Raw genomic sequence first — 22118 nt, 5'->3', positions numbered from 1 at the left:
AACAGCCGGAAAAACTGGAGGCGCCCTGTGCCACGAGAGTCATGAGTATTAATAGACCATTAATAGCAACCGTAAGTCGCCTTTGTGCGTGACCGCCAAGGAGCCACAAATGATTTAAAGAAATTGCGTTCGCGACGATTATTAGGAGTTAACTCCAGGTGAAACTACGCTTTGCACGAGATATGCAAACAAGAGTGTGGATATGATTTAATCGGGGATTGCCCGTATTGCTTTTTTTTTTTTATGTATGAAAACATTTATTTGAAGCAATTTTTAATTTTATAATTTATTTAATAATTTGGGAAAAATTTAAACAACGTGACATCAGGACGGACAAGGCGACAGCTGTTTCTATTAAAAAAAAAAATAAATGTAAGGCGCGATATCCTCCGAAGAGATCTAAGGCCGCGCTTCTCTTCCAATTTGCGTCGTGCTCCTCTTGATTTTTCCCTACAAATTGGCCGGACGGGACCTACATGTTTTATGCCGACTCCGAACGGCATCTGCAAGGCAGATGAGTTTTCACTGAGAGCTTTTCATGGCAGAAATACAATCGGAGCGCTTGCCAGACACTGCCGAGGGGCGACCCCGCTTAGAAAAATTTTCTTCTAATTGAAAAATCTTATTTCTAAAATTTTGATGTTGCTTTGCCCGGGAGTTGAACCCAGGGCATACGGTGTGATAGGCGGAGCACGCTACCATCACACCACGGTGGCCGCCAGCTGTTTCTATTATACCTTGCAAATCTCTTCAAAGCCTTTTCTTCCGGGAGTGGTAGTCGAACCCGCACTCCTACGATAGTTGAAATTGTTACAAACGCATTCAGCTACGTCATGCCTTAGTTGTTGTGTAAAAAGATTAAAATATGCAAAAATAAGGCAATTGTGAAAAACTTTACAACAACTAAAACATGACGTAGCTGAATGCGTTTGTAACAATTTCAACTATCGTGGGAGTGCGGGTTCGACTCCCACTCCCGGGAGAAAAGGCTTTGAGGAGATTTATTAAATAAAAGTGCGGATATTTTATGTATCCCTATTTCTTTTCAGCAGACGCAACAGTACCAATTCCAAAGACCGGGGTTAGGTTCGAAGCCTCTCTGGAGTAAGTGAGCGAGGGACACTCCATCCGCAAGGAGCTACTCCTGAAAATTTTTGAATGGTCTGCGAGATCTTGAGGCAAAAAACCCCGGATCTTTCCGAAATGGCCAACACGTTGATTTCCTTAAATACATACAAACAAAACCTTTCCTAAATAATATTTTTTTAAATAGAAAAATCAAGATAAGTAAGAACACCGGCGTACGCCGGCGCGCCACACACGCCGCCCCTGCCGATAAAGTGATCGGCGTAAACCCCTAATACATATACCTTCGCCTTTGAAAGCTAGGCCTCTTTCACCCAAAAATAAAATAGTGTCCGAAATTCTATATAAAATTTCTTTCCACTTTTGAGTTTCAGTGATTAGCTGGTCATTGATAAGTGTATCAATTGTAGCCTCCTTTTGAATTAGATTTTGTAAAATCGCCATTGAATATAACATTTAATGTGATCTTGAGTATTTTCGTGTTGTTGTAGCGATAAGGTTGCTCCCCGAAGGCTTTGGGGAGTGTTATTGATGTGATGGTCCTTTGCCTGGTACAGATCTGGTACGCTCCGGTAACACAGCACCATTAAGGTGCCACCCGACCATCTCGGGAACGATTTATATGGCCATATTAAACCTTCAGGCCATCCCTCCCTCCCCCGCCCCAAGTTCCATGAGGAGCTTGGGGTCGCCAGAGCCTCGTCTGTTAGTCAAACAGGATTCGCCGCGGATAGGTGAGGTTGACAATTGGGTTTGGAGAAGCTATATATTGCGCTGGCAACTGAAGGGTTGCGCTACACAGCCCCTTGAATCTGGTATTTTAGTCGCCTACGGCATACCTACCGCGGGTATATTCTGACCCCCTAACCCGCTGGGGGCAGTATTTTCGTGTGATGGCAGTTTATCGTAAAGGTTCTTCCATACCAGGAAATTCGAATATCCACAGAACAAATTTTAGGTCGATTTAAAGTATTGGTACTTAACGAAGATATGGTAGGCAATAAAAATCATTGCTACTGGCACTCCACACTAACCAGTCACGCTCCACTTTCCATTTTGCAAGATTCTGTTTAACAACGAGGTAAGAAATGCCTCGACATGACAATCACGTGGAAAAATAACAGGACACTTTTGATGACCTCGACGAAGTATTTCGTTGACTTCTTCAGATCGCAAAAACTCATTATTCACGGTACCGATATCGAAGTCGTTTAAATAATCTGGACTTTGATACAGGGTTGGTGGTATCGTTGGAAGACTTTTTGAAGATGAACCTTCATCAGTGTCACCACGAAAACTTTACGATTTCGAATTCATGTAAACATACATTTTTGTTTGATGTTTTTATTGTCTCCTCAGGCCCAGGCAAAAAATCATTATCAATATTCGGTGCTTTTGAAATTCGGCTTAAAATTTGCACATGGAACAACTAAAGACTCTCCTAAATTAAAAAAAAAATGTCTTAGTACCTCTAAATCGCGGGTCCCCTGAGAAACCCCGGGCCCGGGGGAATCCCCCTCCCCCTCTCGGCGGGTCTGACTGGCACTCCATTTATAGAAATCGTTCGATGATCTCTCTGATAAATTGACAGTTACTGTTAACGATGATGAAATGAATATTCAGGTATTCTCATCCCGTTGTCGTTTTCCCTTATTCTGACAAGTTCGGCATGTATAATTTAGAGGGTTGTCTATCATACAGAACTGCCTTTGAGTTTTACTACGATCGTAGTAGATTTTACTATACGTTTAGAAATATTATAACTATAGAAAACTAATTTATTTGAAAGATTCGTACGAAAAATTAAGCAATCCAAATTTATTACTTTTGAAATACACGTAAATACTGGCATTTAGAGATTTAGATAAAGCAAAAAAATATCCACCTCTATAATTTGTTAATAATTAGCGATTATCGAAGCGAAAATTTTTTAATTGCCGATTAGGACCTAAGAACGAGAACGAAGATGATCTTATGTAAACAAGGTCTAAGTGAAATCGCTACAACGAATAGAAACACAAATCACACACAGAAGATTGCGCATTGCGCATGTAAACAAAAGATCAGCTGTTTTTTATGGGCAATTTTGACGTAATTTTCCATTAGCTCTTGTTTTTTGCTCTCTTTCTTTCATTCGGCGAAGAAGTCAACTGTGACGTAGTTGAGCAGAACGAAGCAATTTTGAACTCGTGAATGCGCATATGAGAGGCTGTAGGCGTGCATCTCAAACTGACCAAAAGAGCTATTTTGGAAAGATGCCAAGAGGCTGAAGTAGTTTTTAACTGTGAACAGCTCCAGGAACACGTTTCATCTAGTAATACTGATCTTTCAAATGACATCACGGCATGGACGGAGGGGCTAGAGGAAGATTATCAGAATAAAGCAAAGCAACTGCTCCTAAAGTACGCAAACATATTTGACCATGAAGGGTTCAAACCAGACCAAAATTGACACTGGAGACGCGAGGCCGATACGTCAAGCTCGTCGTAGTGTTCCACTGGCGAAACGGGAAAATGTGAGTCAAATCGTACAAGAAATGAGCAACAGCGGCGTCATCGAACCATCAGCTAGTCCATGGAGCTCACCTGTGGTACTTGTGAAGAAGGACGGGAAAATGAGGTTTTGCGTGGACTACCGCAAGTTGAACGACGTCACGAAAAAGGATAGCTACCCATTGCCAAAAATTGACGACACTCTGGACTCGCTCTCTGGTACGAAATGCTTTTCCACACTGGACTTGAAAAGTGGCTACTGGCAAGTGGAGGTGAAGGAGGAAGACAAAGAGAAAACAGCCTTCAGCGTGGGAGATGGTTTTTGGCAATTTACAGTAATGCCCTTTGGACTATGTAATACACCAGCTACTTTTGAGAGGCTCATGGAGCAGGTACTGAAAGGACTACATTGGAAAACATGCTTGGTGTACCTGGACGACATCATCGTATTGGGCAAGAACTTTGATGAACATCTTAAGAACTTGGAGGAAGTTTTCCCAAGAATAGCTAGTGCTGGTCTGAAACTTAGTTCCAAAAAGTGTTCTCTGTTCAAGAAGCAAGTTAGTTACTTGGGTCATAAAGTAACGACGGAGGGCATCTGCACCGCGAATGAAAAGATAGAAGCAGTGAAGGATTGGCCAAGACACCGAATCTGCATGAATTGAGAAGTTTCCTTCGGCTGTGCACATATTCCCGGCGATTTGTACCAAACTTTTCCAGCGTAGCCCATAGCCTCCATGAGCTTACAAGAAACAAAAAAAACTTTTGAATGAAAGAAGGAGCAAGAAGTGGCTTTCCAAACATTGAAGGAGCGTTTGTGCACTGACCCAATGTTGGCATATCCGATTCCAGGAGCAAGATTTATTCTAGATACAGTTGCGAGTGGATATGCTATAGGAGACGTTTTATCACAACTGGTCAATGGACAGGAGAAGGTAGTTGCATATTACATCCGTTCGATTGGAAAACCAGAGAGGAACTATTGCGTTACACGGAGAGAGCTGTTGGCATTGGTAGAGTGCATTAAACATTTTCACAAATACCTCTACGGTCAGCGATTCCGCATCAGGACAGATCACGCAGCGTTGAAATGGCTTCTGCAGTTCCGTAATCCAGAAGGACAATTGGCACGGTGGATCGAGCGACTACAAAGCTAAGACTTTTCGATTCAGCATCGAAAAGGTAGTGCCCATGGAAATGTGATGCATTGTCACGAAGACCATGTAGTTTGGACTGCAAGCACTGTTCAAAGGCCGAGGCTAAAGAAGACATTATAGATGTCCGGCTAATGACTATAACGTGTCAGTGTCAGCTAGAGATTCTATTGGTTTGGTTGCCGTCAGCCGGTCACCGAGTGGATTGCCAACTGCGAGGTTTGCAACAGAGCGAAAGGGCCCAAAACACGAAGTCATGGCCAGATGAAGCAGTATATTTCAGGTGCACCATTTGAAAGGATCCCATTGATGTCGCAGGTCCATTTCCTACTAGCAACCGCGGAAACAAATACGTACTGGTGGTTATGGATTATTTCAGTAAATGGACAGAGGTTTACCCAATCCCAAACCAAGAAGCGGAAACAGTAGCAGTAGCGATTGGGTTGCAAGGTATGGTATACCAATGGAGTTACATTCTGACCAAGGAAGGAATTTTGAATCAGCTGTGTTCCAAGAAATGTGTAAAAAGTTGGGCGTTGGAAAAACACGGACAACTGCATTGTATCCTCAGTCCGATGGTATGGTGGAACGTTTCAATAGAACATTGGAGGAGCATTTAAGGAAAGTAGTAGACAAGTACCATAAGGAGTGGGATACACACATATCATTATTCTTGATGGCTTACCAATCGGCAGTACATGAGACAACGGGCCAAACTCCCGCAAAGGTAATTTTTGGCAATGACCTTCGACTGCCAGCTGATTGAAGTATGGGATAGATGCCGATGCGGAGAGACATGTCAAGAAATCCACTGGTGTCTTGGAAGAAGAGCTGAGAGAGATACACGATCTTGTAAGGTAACGAGCAAAGATTATGAGTGAGAAGATGAAAGCCAGATACGACAAAGCAATTAATTCGGAAGGGTTTCAGGACGGAGATTTGGTGCTGTTATACAACCCACAACGAAAAAAAGGTTTGCCCCGAAATTGCAGTGAAATTGGGAAGGCCCATACAAAGTTGTAGAACGGATCAACGATGTAGTGTACCGCATACAAACCATTGGCAAACTACGAACCAAAATGAAAGTGTTTCATTTGGAAAGGCTGGCAGCATTTAGATCGAGAGATTTGTCTTATCGGGACGATCAGACTTAGGTGGAGGGCAGTGTGACGAATAGTAGCAACACTAAGGGATACTATCATCTCTAAGCCGATGCTAAGCAGCGACTTGTATGCACATCATTAAATCAATCATTGTCTACCCATATGTCCATACGAGCAGCGGAGAAGAGACGCACAAACACATGCATATTTCTTATCTGAGATGCTCACAAACACACGCGCATATGAGAGGCTGTAGGCGTACATCTGTAGTTATAGCTGATAAGTTTATAGCTAATAAATAACTAGTAAATTCTAGAATAGAAAAGCCTAGAAATATGCAACGAGGAAACCAAGACGCTATCTGGTGAGCAATAGTAGTGTTATTTTGAAAGTAGTCTAACAAAGGCCATTTTGCATTATTGATTAGTGGAGTTATTTATTCAACAGTTTAGTGATTCGAACGTTAGCAGAAGGTTGCAAATACAAGGAATTGCACTAAATTCGTAACATTATTTTAAAATGTCTGCTTAATTGGCTGCTCACACTTTTTTGTAAACTTGATTTCAGAAATGAATATTAAAGTTTAGTATGATTTTCTGTAGACACATTTAAAAGAATAGTTGGTTTGAAACACAAATGGGCAATTCATGGCAATTGAATTTATTAACCGCGAGCAAAAAACAAACCTTTCTTCCATCCTCTGGCCATTCGCGACAGCCGTTCTCCCTGTCAGGTAGGTATGGTAATGGAGGAATAGAAAGATTTTTCACTTATATGAATGCACAATGTCCATAACAATGGTTTGGTAGCTAACTTGCAAAACGTATCAGTTTTTGTGTATAGTGGTGTACGTGGATATAAAAAAAGGAATTTCGATCCCGAATCGTAAAACACAACACGGGTTCGTGTAGTAAGTTGTCTTTTAATGACGCGGTACGGCGAGTCTCAACTTACGATTTTCGGCATGCGATGTTGACGGTGAAAAAATGGCATCATATCCATTAACTTTTAAATGTTCTTAAATTATTTATACCCGTATTAGCATACCCTCGCCCGCTTCGCTAGGCGATAAATTCAATGATTTGCTGAAAGAGAATACAATTAATACGAAACAAAGCAAATTCTTTGATACAATTTCATTCGAACTTTATTGTAACACTTTTTGGTAGACAACGGTTTTGTGTTTTCCATCTTTCGCGTAAATGAATAATTGCGATGGTTTGCCTACTCGAGAGCAAGCTACAGACAATTGTCCATGAGAAAAAATTGGGTATTCTAAATTAATACCGCACATTTGTTGAGACTTTCCTTGCGCCTTATTAATTGTCATAGCGAAGGCAAGGCGAATAGGGAACTGCATGGTAATCCGTCGGGATCAGTGGAATTCTGGGTATCAAAACGTCTTCTCCTTTGTACTTCTCTTTCAAAATTGTTGCTTCGATAACGTTACCCATTACCTTCTTCACAGCGAGTCTGGTACCGTTGCAAAGTCGTGGCACATTAATTTTGCGCAGCATAATAATCGGTGCTCCAATTTTTAATCGTAAATTATGAGGTGGTAGGCCTGGCAAATCGAGTGAGTTTAAGTATTCAGTTGGATAATTTACGACATCATCTTGATCAGTAATAGTGTCCATTGACTTATATGCAACTATGTCACCAGGTATTTGATCCTGAATAGCTGCATTTATATCATTGAAGTCCTTTGCAGCTAAAATTGCTCTTTCGCTGAGCCAATCATAGTTTTTGTAATGTTGATCTATGTTTGGAAATACTATGTTTGGAAATACACTCTGTATCTATGCATCTTTAGAATGTGCAAAAGTGCAGAAACTGTTAGGCTATGTAATCATTCCTGTTGGATCGACAGACATTTGTCCATTTCCGATTTTTAGTTTGTTTACATGTATCCATAAATACGATGATTTTATGCATGCATTGATTTCATCTGCAGCCGTGGATTTTGGGATCACAGGTAATGTTTGCCTGAAATCTCCAGCTAATAAAATCATGGCACCTCCAAAGACTGTTTGGCTTCCTCGTAGATCTTTCAAAGTTCTATCAAGTGCTTTCAATGATTTCTTGTGTGCCATAGTACACTCGTCCCATACGATGAGCTTACATACTTTAAGAACTTTTACCATTCCAGATGTTTTCAAAATATTACATGTTGGTGTTTGATTTACCTGCATATTCAAAAGCAACTTTAATGCAGAATGTGCTGTGCGACCGCCTTCCAGTAATGTAGCCGCAATTCCGGAAGAAGCGAGTGCCAATGCAACGTTATTATCTGATCGAATTGTTGATAATATCAATGAAATCAAAAAGGTCTTGCCTGTTCCCCCAGGAGCATCCAAGAAAAACAATCCACCAGCTCCATGATTGTATCATAAACATGTTGCTGTTGGTCATTCAATTTCTTTAAATTTGATGTTACACAAATGTGTTTAGTTCATTACAATCATAATGGTATTCACGCTCCAGTTCTCGACTGAACATATCTTGCATTGGACGATTTGCTGCTGGCATGCACAATTGTACTAACGATTTGTTTGACATCGCCAAACAAATGTCGCCAATCCTTATCAATGCTTCATTGTAAATTTCCAATGTGAATTCCAACTCATAATTTGCAGTATTTCGAGCAGGCATGCTTAACCAACGAAACGATATCATTTCGTTACGATAATCAACGTTAATAAACGAAACGAAGTCATTTCGTTTCGTTTATTAACGTTAAGATCGTCAAATTAACGAAATGATTTCGTTTCGTTTTCTGCCATATCAAAACGAAATCAAATCGTTTATGTTGATTATTAATTTCAAACTATGCTGGCAAAGCTGATTGATGGCGGAGTCATTAAAGGTGAAAGCATTAGCCAAGCTGATTGCAACTTTTCTCATGAATTTTGACAGTACGAACATTTCTCAAAGTATTTTTGACATTACCACCAACGAATTACACAAACAAATTACATAGAGTTTGTGTGTGTATGTGCGCTCGTTGTTGCCACCTTACGGCTTCACCATTGCTATAGCATTGCCAGCACAATTCAAACATAAAGTATCACGTTTTTGTTAACGTTTTTAACGTTAACGAAAGCTTTTCGTTTCGGTTAAAATCGAGATACAATTTATCTTGATAATTTCTTTATCGATAATATTTCGAAGTGTTTCAACGGAAACGGTGGAAATTTTTTGATAAACGATTAGCTTAACGTTAAGGTGCATCCCTGATTTCGAGGCATTTGGTTTAAAATATCATTTCGATTTCAGTTGTTTGTACGGAATGTGTGAACATTGGAACAAAATAAATATTAATAAAAATTAAAGAAAATTTGTAAAAACACTGAAACACGTTTATATTTTATTATCCACGCAATTTTGTACAAAAAAAAAGCAATAGAATATATTGCCGCAATGTTAATTTTTTTTGAGTGAAGTCCTTTCATAATTGTATGTGTGTTTTTATCGTTCTTTTGGCCACTTCCCTGCCGTGGCCACCAAGTTTTGTTAAAACGGTTCCTGCACGAATATAGTTGACATTTTCTGAATTTTATGGATGCTAATTTCATTGCACCGGCCTAAAATACTTTATGAAGATTTATTTATTCTTTCCGCAAGGATTGTTTACGTTTTCGCTTCACCTTCCTCTACTCCGGCAGGTTGCTTTGGCATATAACTGGACCCAACGAACAGACACAAATTATAGCTGTGTATTATACTGGAATTAATAGCCGCGGCATTATTTGTGGAGTTGGAAAGCAACGAATACGAAAATGGCCAGACGAGAATGGAAAGGCAAATATTGCGAGATTTGTGTAATCCAATTGTGATGAGTGACGAATTGTAAGAAATTGAACTTAAAAGTGGTAAAGTTTAATGACTTATTTTCTTATTTAGGTTCAAAAAAAAAAACTTTCGAGTTAATAAGTGTTAGCGTGGTAACTGCTCTGGCAGAGACTTCTAGCAAAAAGCGTGTATTCTTGGTTACAAGTTAAAACGGAAGTGGTGAAACTTTATTCATAGCAATGTTGGCTGTGTTTACATGTGACATCTGACAATAATAGGTACATGTTGAGAAAGCGTATTTTACACGTTCAATATTTAAGTTTTCTTTCAACACCTTCCCTAAATTAAATATTACATTTCATTCAAGCGCAATTCAAGTTTTAAACAATATATAATAAGTACGTTTTACCATACATCGAAATCAGTTTAGGCAACGTTGTGCAATCTAAAAAATATATAAAGGATTTTGCTTATGCTAAGATGAAAAATTACATTAATCCAAATTCATTTGAAAATTGTTTCAGTTTTGGAGCAAACAATGCTTTTGTAAATATATCGGCTAGCATTTTGTCCGTTCCAATGTATTGTAGAGTTATTTGCTTATCTTTAAGTTTTTCATGGATAAACTTTGATTTGATATCGACATGTTCTGTCCTGCTTGAATACGAGTTGTTTTCAGCTATATGTATAGCGCTTTTGTTGTCGCAAAACAAGGTCATTGTTTTAGAAGCTCTGTGCACTAACTCCATTTCTAAACGCTTAAGCCAGTTTGACTCTTGAACCGCAGCCACCATTGACATTAATTCAGCCTCAGTGGTTGACAAAGCTATCGTACGCTGCCTTTTGGTAGCCCAAGAAATTGCTGCATTCTGAAATAAAAAAACATACCCAGTTGTTGAGCGGCGGTTACTTACGTCATTTGCCCAGTAGGCGTCGCAAAAACCAATTATGTCATCCGAACTCCTTTTGTATACTAAACCCTCGTCGAGAGTTCCTTTGAGGTAGCGTAGTACCCTCTTTACTGCAGTCCAATGAGCCTTCCCTGGATTTGTACTGTATCGACTAAGCAAGTTAACGGCGTAGCATATATCAGGTCGGGTGACTTGAGCTGCAAACAGCAGACATCCAATGGCTTGCATGTATGGCACACTAGCCATCTCCTTTTTGTCGTCGTCATTAGTTGGGCACATCTCTTCGGATAGCTTTTGGTTGACGTCGAGGGGTGTGCTTACCGGATTGCACTCGTCCATGCCGAAGCGTCGAATTACATCGGCAATATAGCGGGACTGGTCGATCTTCATTACTCCTTCTTTCACATTTTGAGTAATACGGATACCCAAAACTGACGATGCTATACCCAGATCCTTCATTTTGAAGGTTTTAGAAAGCGTGTCTCTAAGTTTGTTAAGCAGTTCTGTATCGTTAGCGAAGAGGATGACATCATCCACGTAGACTGCAACAAACAGCATTTTGTTGTCAGAAATGAGAAAGTACACGCATTGGTCGACATTACTGCGCTGCAAACGGAAATTTACTAGAGTTGAATTCAGCTTTATGTTCCAAACGCGACTGGACTGCTTCAGACCATATAGCGATTTTTGCAGCTTGCACACACGACCTGAGCCATCATCAAAGCCACTCGGCTGAATCATGAATATCTCTTGCTCAAGATCGCCATTCAAAAAGGCAGTTACAGCATCCATCTGATAGACGGTCAGACCATATTTGACTGCTAAGGCGAGTAAAAACCTAATCGAGGTATATCGCGCAACTGGCGCGAAAGTCTCGTCGTAATCAACGCCCTGCTTTTGGTTGAAACCTTTAACCACAAGCCTGGCTTTATGGCGCACAGGGTTTCCATCGCCATTTACTTTTGTCCTAAATACCCATTTTGATGGGATAGCTTTCTTACCAACAGGTAGCTCGGACAACTTCCAGGTGCCGTTGATCTTATGTGATTCCATTTCCTCACGCATTGCTGCTTGCCAAAGATCACGCTCATGGCTTGCCATCGCTTCTTCCAGAGTGTTTGGATCTGATGTTACATACCCAGTAGCGCAGAAGTTGTAATTTGGTCGTGGTGCATTCTCTAATCGCTCGGAACGCCGGATTTGTTCATAGACCTCAGCGGTAATATCATGTTCTGGGACAAACGTATCATCGCTGTCAGGTGATAAAAATTCAACAGTGGAGTCGCCATCATTTTGTGATTGGTTGCTTTCGTCCATAGTTGCTCGGCTATCGTATTCTGTTGGCAATTCTTCTACATTTCCCATCCCTGAATTGGCAATCGGAGTTGTTTCAGGAAGCCACAAATTAACAATATTTGACTTTCCAACTGCAGTATGTGGACTATTATTAGTTTGATTTTCAAGAAAGACCACATCACAACTGATTATAATATTTTTTGTTACAGGGTCGTACAGCCGGTATGCCTTTGATTCAGTACTGTAGCCAACCAAAATACATTCTCGTGATTTAGCTTGCAACTTACTGCGCTTTTCTTTGGCTATGTGAGCCATTGCCTTACATCCAAAAATCTTGATGTGCTTCAAGTTTGGTCTCTGACCGGACCACAACTCTTCTGGACTAACATCGTTGCCTCTGCACGGCGTACGGTTCAATAGATACGCTGCAGTTACGGCAGCCTCAGCCCAGAATCTGTCTTCCAAATTTGCATCGAGGAGCATGCATCTGACTCTTTCAGTGATAGTTCGATTGAGCCTTTCGGCAACGCCATTCTGTTCCGGTGTGTAGGGTGTTGTTTTTTGGTGGATAATGCCATTTTCTGTAAGAAATTTACTAAATTTTTCGTTAACATACTCACGCCCGTTGTCTGTCCGAAGGACTTTTATAGTTTGTGAGCATTGATTTCCAGCTAAAGTTTTGAACTTAACGAATTCTCTGAAAGCTTCGGCTTTCGACTTAATTGGGGTAGCAAACACTTTCCTGGAATAGTCATCTACAAACGTTAACAAATAGCGCGCACCAAAGAATGAAGGCACATTTAGTGGTCCCATCATGTCACTGTGTATTAGCTCTAACAGCTGTGTAGCACGCCTCCCTTTTTCGTTGTGCGATGTTCGCGTCTGTTTGCCTTTTATACAGACCACACATTTACTGCCTTCACCCGACGAAATTTTGATACCATCAGAAGCATTTTGGATAGCTGTGACACTTTCGCGGCAAACATGTCCCAATCGCCTATGCCAAAGGTCGTAGCCCTTGATCACCAAATATGACTTCGCCTGGCTTTTCCAGACGTCAAAGTTCTCACGACCTCGAAGTCGCTCTACGGACACAGAAAATACGTTCGACATCATTTTTTTCTCGAATTAAAATAACGCGCCAGAACTTTTTCAACCGAATAAATCGAAGGATGGCCTAGAATCAACTTGCGTAGCAAAGGCCCATAACCTGTTAGCGTGGTAACTGCTCTGGCAGAGACTTCTAGCAAAAAGCGTGTATTCTTGGTTACAAGTTAAAACGGAAGTGGTGAAACTTTATTCATAGCAATGTTGGCTGTGTTTACATGTGACATCTGACAATAATAGGTACATGTTGAGAAAGCGTTTTTTGCTTTCAAGTATGTGTTAAGATACTTTTACGGGGCAAATACGACCAAGGACTTCGACATCGACATGTCGTTTTTGACCTGCATACATATAAAAAACAGTCATCATCAAGCCTTTTACGTTTCTTAACAAGTTTTACTTACATTTTTGTTAAAATTCTGCTATAAATTAATAAAAAAGTAAAAAGAAAATATTTTTCCGCCAACAAATTTGCAACTTAGAAAAACACTACGATCGAAATGTAGAATACACAAAATCGAACGATTCGAAGTTGGATCGAAAGAGACTGGAACACAGAATACCAAAATTGCCAAATCGAAAAAATTCCAATCCAAGTCGAAATGCAGAATAGGGCTGAATGTTCGTATTTGATATGGACTGGCTATTACAGCTGAAGCGGCAAGCGTATCTTCCCAATGCTTATCATCCTCCAACAAATTTATTTGTTGACATGATTCACAATATGTAGCGCACAATTCACCAATAATTGTTCTTAAAGCTTGGAATGATATTAGGCAACGAACATTAATTAACAACAATCGCAAGTAAAAACACTCAGCATTATTTGGATGAACTGCATAAATGCGCCCTAATGCATCTGTTGAGAACACATTAGGAACTGGTTTTCCTTGTTTTCGCCTTTGAAATGTTTTCCTGGATTTATCCCATTTGATGTGGATTTATCCTACGGACTTATTGAGTCTATGTGAGGTCCTCATGGACCGGCCAGTTCAACCTAACCCATGTGAAATATTGCATATAGCAATGTTCTTGCAAAATTGTCCGAGTGACATAAATGACAAAAGGCAGTCAAAGTTGTAGACGGTGCACTTGTTGCTCTAAGCGCTGCATTTTCAGGAGTAAAATAAACGCGGAGACGTTTTCCTTTTTGTGGCAATTTGAAGACATGGATGAAACTACGGTTCGGGCGAGCGCAGCAAAATTTGTCGAAAAATACAAGTCGGTCATTTCTCAAAGCTTAGAATGCGAAATAGTTCACTTGAAACAAAATTACGAAGCAAATTTTGATAAAGGTCTGTCACCATTGGAATTGCTAAATACCATCTACATATTAGAGCTGCAAAAGTATCGATATAAATATCGATACATCGATACCAGGTTCGTTGTTGCGATTATCGATGTTTTTTTCTAAATATTAAGTACTTTATTCCCATTTCTTACTCCTTTTTATAGCGGCGGAATTACCAGTGTCTAAGCTTTGGTAAGACAAATAAAACAGGAATAAATAAAATTACATACATTATGTCAGATTTGTGTTTATTTTAGATGAATACCTAACAAGTTGGTGGCTCTGAATATTGAAACATTCTTACAAAAGTTCAATGTGAAAGTTACGTTATTTTTTTCATATTATATACACATATATACATGTATTCGGCTATGTAGATATACACGCAACAGAAGACATCATTGAGTTTGAATACGAATATTGTGTTGCCAAAAAGCTACGAAGTGCAAAGTCAAGCATTTGGACCCATTTCGACAAAATCAGTAGCACTATTGCAAAAAATGTTATACAACTAGTGGTAATACGTCCAATTTGTTTCACCATCTAGAACGATCGCATACAACTGCAAATTTAGATTCACATAGCTCGCCAAATAAAATTATTTCTTATATGAAAACATATATGAAGATCCATCATCACCTAAAAGCCGTTTGCCAGCACCCTACTGGGGTTTCGCCACCGCAGACGTTCGACCTTTTCCCATAGTGGATGACAAAGGGTGTCGTAACTTTGTATATACCCTCGCTTCGCTGTAAAAGCTACCATCGCGGAATGTGTTTTATGATCGTTTCGAAGATATGAAGACAATATTACATATATATATATATACATGTATGTATATATTATATTTACATAAATGTCTGATATATACTTGATATTGCTTTTAAATTGAGTAAGCGCTTTTCACTGTAACAAAAAATTCGATATATATCGCGATATATCGATACCCTCCCTCTTAAATATCGAGTATGCCGAATATCGATACTTTTGCAGCTCTACTACATATGTTCAAAATCTGTACACAATTTTCCCCAACATTTGTGTTGCTTTACGTATCTTTTGCACTATACCTGTCACTGTAGCTAGGCAGAACGTTCCTTCAGCGCTCTTTCAAGAAACAAAAACTTTCATAGATCGTGTTCATCTCAAAAGCGAGTTTCAGGACTTGCCACGCTTTCGTTGAATCCGTTTTGGCAAGACAGTTAAATTTTGATATTATTATAAAAATTTTGCAGCGAAAAAAGCAAGAAAAGTCACTCTTTGATATCCGAACCTTCTATATTGAATAATTAAAATTTATAATCATCATTAAATTTATCAGAAATGTATTAAAATGTTACCAAATAACTACAAGAATATTTGAAACAATATGTGGCTGTTAAAAGAGAATTTTATTTCTACGTTACTATAAAATGGTATAAATAGTAAATATTCTGTGTTAATTTTATTTTCACCTCTTAGTCCACAAAACCATTTATGTGGCAAAAATTGTTTTTGATGTAATCCATCAATAATTATGAATGAGACGTTATTAATGCAAGTTAATCAAATTTATTAGTGGATTTTTTATAGGGGGCCCGTAAATGTTTTTTCTCTCTACGGCCCTGGCCATAGACGTCTGAATTAAGCTCTAAATTTTTAGCCTCTAGCTCATCGAGAAGTTACTTAAAACCCGTTTTCAAATTTCCAAATTATTGTCTAATTTTTTCGATCCGTGCGCCACCTAACGGAATTTATTTCTCCTTTTGTTCCTTTGTCACGGTGTCTTAACCTGTCTCTGAGGTTTCATGTTTGTAGCTCAATGATAAGTTACTTTCAAATCGATCTCAAAACACCAAATTTCCAAATTCTTATCTAAATATTACGATCCGTGCGCTCCCTAGCGAATTTTTTGTATCTAGCTCATCGAAAAGTTACTTAAAAGCTGGTTTGAAAATTTTCAAATTCTAATCTAATTATTTCGATCCGTGCGCCGCCTAGCGGATTTTTTTTCCTTTTGTTGCATTGTCACGGTGTTCTAACCTATGTGTAAAGTTTCACGTCTGTAGCTCAATGAGAAGTTACTTAAAAATCGATTGCAAGATTTGTATGAAAAGCGGACAAACATTCAACCGACCTAATATAAAGGAAGTAAAATGTGTTTACCTGAAGCAAAAAAAAAATTTTCAATGAGAATTATAATTTTAACAAGTATAAAATTATAAAGAAAGTTGATTGAAAAATTATTATAAATTTTTGGTTCGATTCAAAAACGTTTCATATCATACTTTATTATTTATTTTGTTCAATTGTATGAAAACTCAATATTTAGTCATAAAGAGTAAACAAATTGTAGTGATACGGAGGAAAATTCGAAAATCGATCATCCAAATGCTGTGTGGGAAAGTACTTTGAAAGCAGTTTGACAGAGAATGGATTGTCACTTTTGGGCATTAATAAATTATAAAAACAGTTTCATCATCTAGAGACGCACGCTTTCGGGAGCCAAATAAAATAGGTGTAAACGTGTTGATTTGTTTCCGGAAAATCTCAGCTACGTCTTGTAGGGCAATAACTTTCTTTTTAGAATTAACTAGAAATGACATTGTTTTCGAAATCCCATAAAATAGTCAAAAAGCTACTTAATTTTTAGCAAATTTATAATTTTTTCTGTAGGGTTTAAAGCAGGTAGGCAAAAATTTGTAAATAAGCATATTAAAAGTTTGTTTGAAGAGCTGACTTTCGAACACATATAAAACCTGCAAAAGAAAGAACTAAAACCATAACAAAAGAAGGGAGATCATGTCCATATTTTTAGGTTTTTTTTTGTCATATGTCGATTTAAAATAACGTATGATTCAGTTTGGAACTTCGAAAGCCCATAACCATGTATTGGAGGTTTGAAAAACGGAGAGATTAATTTGTTTGCTTATTGCTATTCTTTTCAAAAAACTGGTCTTGTCCAATATCCAAAAAAAATATATATATGGCCGTATAGTGTAATTGTTTGAAAAACAACCTTCCTCAGTTGCTTAACAGTATATATTCCTTCTTTATATCCAAGTATAAAATGAAATTTGCTTGAAGTGCACATGCAATATTTATGTACATATGTAAAACATTATATTTAAGTATGCGCACCACTTTCATATGGCAAAAACTATTTGTAAGTAACTTAAAAGACTTATAAAGATATTCTTAGCAGTGTGTAGTTCTCTTTTAACTAAGTATTCGATGATACAGAAGAATATTATATTTATTCAACACTATTGCTATGCAAATGTGTTCACCAAAAAAAAAGAATTTTTGGCGCTGATAATATTAAGAAACTTACTTTCTAATCTACAACAATTTCTTATAGTATTTATTACATAGATTTGTACATATGAGTGTACATATGTATACGTATGTATATTAGACTGGGTTGGTCCCCATACAAAAAAAAAAAAGAAATTGCTAATGTCCGCCCCTAAATTTAAAGATTATGTTGAGAGGGTTTGGGAACATTTTTTTTAAATTTTTTTTGATTCTTCGAAATACAGCCGAAAAGGTTTTTTCGTTGTAACTTGGTTATTTGACGTCCGATTTTTAAAATTGATATGTCATTATTTTGGCCTTGAGAAGCTTCACATTTCCATTTCCTTCTAAGCTATGAAGTCGTTTTCACATGATTAGGTCAGCAGACATTTCACCTCGTATAACAGCTGTTATAGCCCTTCAAATAAGAGAAAAGAGCGGACCACGACCACATTTTTACTTTTTCAATTTGCTGAACGCGTTAACAAAAAAAAATAAAATTCGAAATGTAGAATTTCGAACTTCGTAAGCCGATATCTATTTTTTGGAGGCTAAGTTCGAAAAACGGAGATAGTACTTTGTTTACTTAAGCCTGAATCTCTACAAAAAAGTGGGTTTTGTCCAATACCCAGAAAAAAAGTTGATTTTGTCGCATAGTGTTATTATTATAAATACGAAACAACAGTTTTGACTCACTTATTTACTTTGACTTCCCCTATTCATGATATTTGGTAAATCTTTATTAAATTTTCAATTGCAAACCCTAATAATAATTTTTCCTCCAAAAATATCATGAGTTTCAGGTCTAAGTATAATAAGAATCAGGTAAAATAACAGTTGCAATAAATATTGAAAGTGCTATAACTTCTTTGTTTATTATTTTAGTAATATGGTTTCAAAGCAACATTTTCTTGAATTTTTAAGTACTTTCGTTTGGTAAGGAAAAAAGGATACATTAGGGGGGTACAATTTTGTTAGCTGACCTAATCATGAAAACGACTTCATAGCTTAAAGGGCATTAAACGGAAATGTGAAGCTTCTCAAGGCCAAAATAATGACATATCAATTTTAAAAATCGGACGTCAAATAACCAAGTTACAACGAAAAAACCTTTTCGGCTGTATTTCGAAGGATTAAAAAAAAAATTTAAAAAATGTTTCCAAATTCTCAACATAATCTTTAAATTTAGGGGCGGACATTAGCAGCTTTTTTTTCGACCCAGTCTAATGTATATCATCAGCTGGGTGAACGACCTACCTATCTCGATAGGCAATTAGTAATTATTCTATCTCAGAAAATGGTTGCTGAACTTCATTTCTCTGAATTCAGTTCAATAACTGAAAACCAATATATCGATAGCTTAGGTAAGACGATACTGAATCAAATACTGAAACACAAAGTAATTCAGCCTTTGTAGATATGAGGCATATTGGAACTGGCAGCCGAGTTCGAGATGTTATTACTATTCCCGTGACTACCCATATTGCTTAGGCTAGTAGGCATCGTGTTTGATAAATGCTGTGAGGTTAATGTTTCTTTTGCATTTCGTTTCTCAATTTAACATCAAATTTAATTGCTGTTAGAGTACGTAGTTGAAGAATACATGAGTACAATTTGACGGCAGGTCCCAATTTCAATTTGAGCATTTCAGTTAGATCGGACTGTTGTAATAACAGCAACGCATTACCATCGATATCTTCGCGCAAAAAGCGTTCTGTAGTATCCGCATTGCGTAATACACATTGTACAAAGGCGCAGGTATCTTTAGTTGACCAAAATAGTGGATTTCGTTTGATTCTTTGCATATCGAATGCACAGTTGCGTTGCCAAATTGTATAGTTTTGCTGCAGGCGTGGCCCATAATCATAGAGGAATTCTTTAGCAATTTTTATTTGAGGCAATAGCAATGAAGAAGATTCGTCAACATTTTTAGTTGCTGTTGTTGTTGGTTGTTGAGGTGGTTTATCGGCTGGTTCAGTTTTTATTATCGATTTCTTTTGAGTTGTAGTATTTGGTATATCGTTTCCGTGCGTTCGATGATTGCCAATTTGTTTTTGTTGTTGTTGTTTTTCTTGTTGAATTACATGTCGCGTCTTTATATTATCCAAAAGTTGTATTTGTTGTAATATTTGCGCTTCGTTTAGTTGCTTCTGCTTGTTTTGTTGCTGTTGCAAATTGTGTTGTTGTTTTCGCTGCTGTTGCTGAAAATGTTTCCATTGCAGCGACAATAATTCCTTCTTTTCCTGTTGTTCACGTTGTTTATCACCACTACCTGCTACAATACGTACAATTTCATCATGCTCCAATCGTGGAGGTTTTTCCTCTTTCTGTCGCCAATTATCTGGCGCATATGGGCAACAGTCTCGTGTTGTGTGTGTATTCAAATACAGACGTTTGGCATTACCAATACCACGACAACCATATGTAGAACAGACTATTTTAGCTGTGCGCATTTTATAACCCGGTGGTGGTTCTAATTCATGGCCAGTAGCCTCACACCATCCAATCGGATGCAGATCGGCACTATCATCCTCTAACCAAAAACAATAGTTACTTGCCCAACAATCAAGATGTAATTTAACACGATGACCTTTACGGCCAACAACTGTGGCAGGCCGTATTAGTGAAGGATTTCGTGGATCGACTACCTCCAATTTCATATTTGGTTTGAAATCGATGGGAAAGCGTGTGGAAAACATTTCTTCAGTTGCTGCCATACCACTGCCATGAGTTTTTATATAATCGTTCCATGTAAATGATGTATTTTCAAATTCGGGTGGTACTATCAATTGCTGTCGGCCCACATGCCATCCACATGGATGAATATATGGCGAGCTAATATCGACCCAATAATCATAACAATCATCCCAACCATCGAAATGTACTCGTATACGATTATCCAAAACATCAGCAATCGATGCCACACACAATTTACCGGTGTCATTAAGATCCTCGGCCTCCAGGTGCATACCAATCTAAATTGGAAAAAAAAAGCAAAATAAATGAACATGTTTCAAACTAGAATATTATTTATTACATAATCTCATATCCGAAAAAAAGTTATAATACCTATCTCGCCCGGGTACATTTTCCCTCTCTATTCTATCTCCTCTGTTTTTTGAAGTCTCTCTTTCTTCCTTTTTCCTTCTTACTTTTCTTCACTTTTTCGTGCCGTCTCTGTTGTTGTTGTTGTTGTAGCGATAAGGTTACTCCCCGAAGGCTTTGGGGAGTGTTATCGATGTGATAGTCCTTTGCCAGATACAGATCCAGTACGCTCCGGTAACACAGCACCATTAAGGTACTAGCCCGACCATCTCAGGAACGATTTATATGGCCACATTAAACCTTCAGGTCAATGCCGAGGCTTAAAACGACTCCCTCTCTACCCTCTCTCTTCCCTTTCTATTACTGTCCTTCCCCACTTTCTTTCTGTCTCCTCCTCTTTCCCTCACTTTGACACTCTCTTCTTTCAGTTTCCAGTTTCTCTCTCATATATTTCTCACTCTCTCTTTTTGTGTATATTTCTCCATGGTTTGCGAAAAAATAGGTCGCTCATTTTTTTCAATGAACCAGAAATGATAATGTGGTAGATAACACAGGCCGACAGCATCTCAGACCCAGAAACCGGACAATATATTTTCGAAGGATTTTGATGCGATGAATCGAAATCTGGCCTCAAAATTGCTCTATCAGCTTTGGTTTTCGAGATATCCTAACCTAAAAGGGCAAAAACGGTGTTTGAGGTTATGTAGCCTTGCAGATGTTTTCTTTCACCAAAATAATAGGCTGGCATCTTTAAGTACAAGTCTTCTTCTTTCAAATGGCTTTGAGTTTGCTCAAATATAATTTTTTTCGCTGAGATATCGCATTTTGAAATTTTCATGTTTAAGTACGGGTGGTTTCTAGGGGTTAGGGGATACGGGAGCTGATGGGTTAACAGTTAAGTTGGTTAGCCCACTTGTGGCGTGGAGATATCTAGATAACCTGTCCCCAGGGTTAAGTGGGTTAGCCTGCTTGCGGTATGATAGGGGTGATTTCTGGGGGTTAGGGCTGTGTGTGACGTGGTACCCGAGGGTTAGATAGTGTAGGGGTGTGGTACGTTAGCACACTTATGGTATGAGAAAAAATTTTAAGAAAAATAAGACTCAATTCAAGAAAATTAGTAATCGACTATATTAAGTCTATGTTATCTCAATCGATTTTCAGGTGTAGGAAAATTTAGAAACATGAAAAGTTTAAAATGCAATATCTCAGCGAAAAAAAAGTGAGCAAGCTCAACGCCATTTGAAAGAAGAAGAGTCGTATTTAAAGATGCCATCCTTTAATTTTGGTGAAAGAAAACATCTATAAAGGTACATAACCTCAAATATGGGAATAAACGGTGTTTTTTGCACTTTTAGGTTAGGATATCTCGAAAACCAGAGCTGATAGAGCAATTCTGAGGTCAGATTTGGATTCAGCGCATCATAAATCTACGGAAATATATACCCTGGTTTCTAGGTCTGAATGTTGGTTAAATTTTGTCCGCCTGTGTAATTGTGTGAAAAAAGTGTAAGCACTGAGACTATTTGCTAGTATGATAGAAATAAAAATGTTGCTTTCATATTTAT

General features: G+C 38.2%; 1 protein-coding gene across 1 annotated transcript in view; it reads right to left on the bottom strand.

Moving 5' to 3' along the window:
• Positions 1-14593: 14593 nt before the first annotated feature.
• Positions 14594-22118, bottom strand: part of l(3)mbt (lethal (3) malignant brain tumor) — a 40402-nt gene continuing 32877 nt past the window's right edge. The window contains exon 4 of the mRNA XM_067758600.1: positions 14594-20483. Coding sequence (XP_067614701.1) covers positions 19035-20483 — 1449 coding nt within the window. The 3' untranslated portion in view covers positions 14594-19034. The remainder of the gene's footprint in view (positions 20484-22118) is intronic.

The sequence above is a fragment of the Eurosta solidaginis genome, chromosome 1 (assembly GCF_040869045.1).
Source record: "Eurosta solidaginis isolate ZX-2024a chromosome 1, ASM4086904v1, whole genome shotgun sequence".
Lineage (NCBI taxonomy): Eukaryota > Metazoa > Arthropoda > Insecta > Diptera > Tephritidae > Eurosta > Eurosta solidaginis.
Note: the sequence above shows the minus strand (reverse complement) of the source record. Positions and strands in the feature narration are given on the sequence as shown.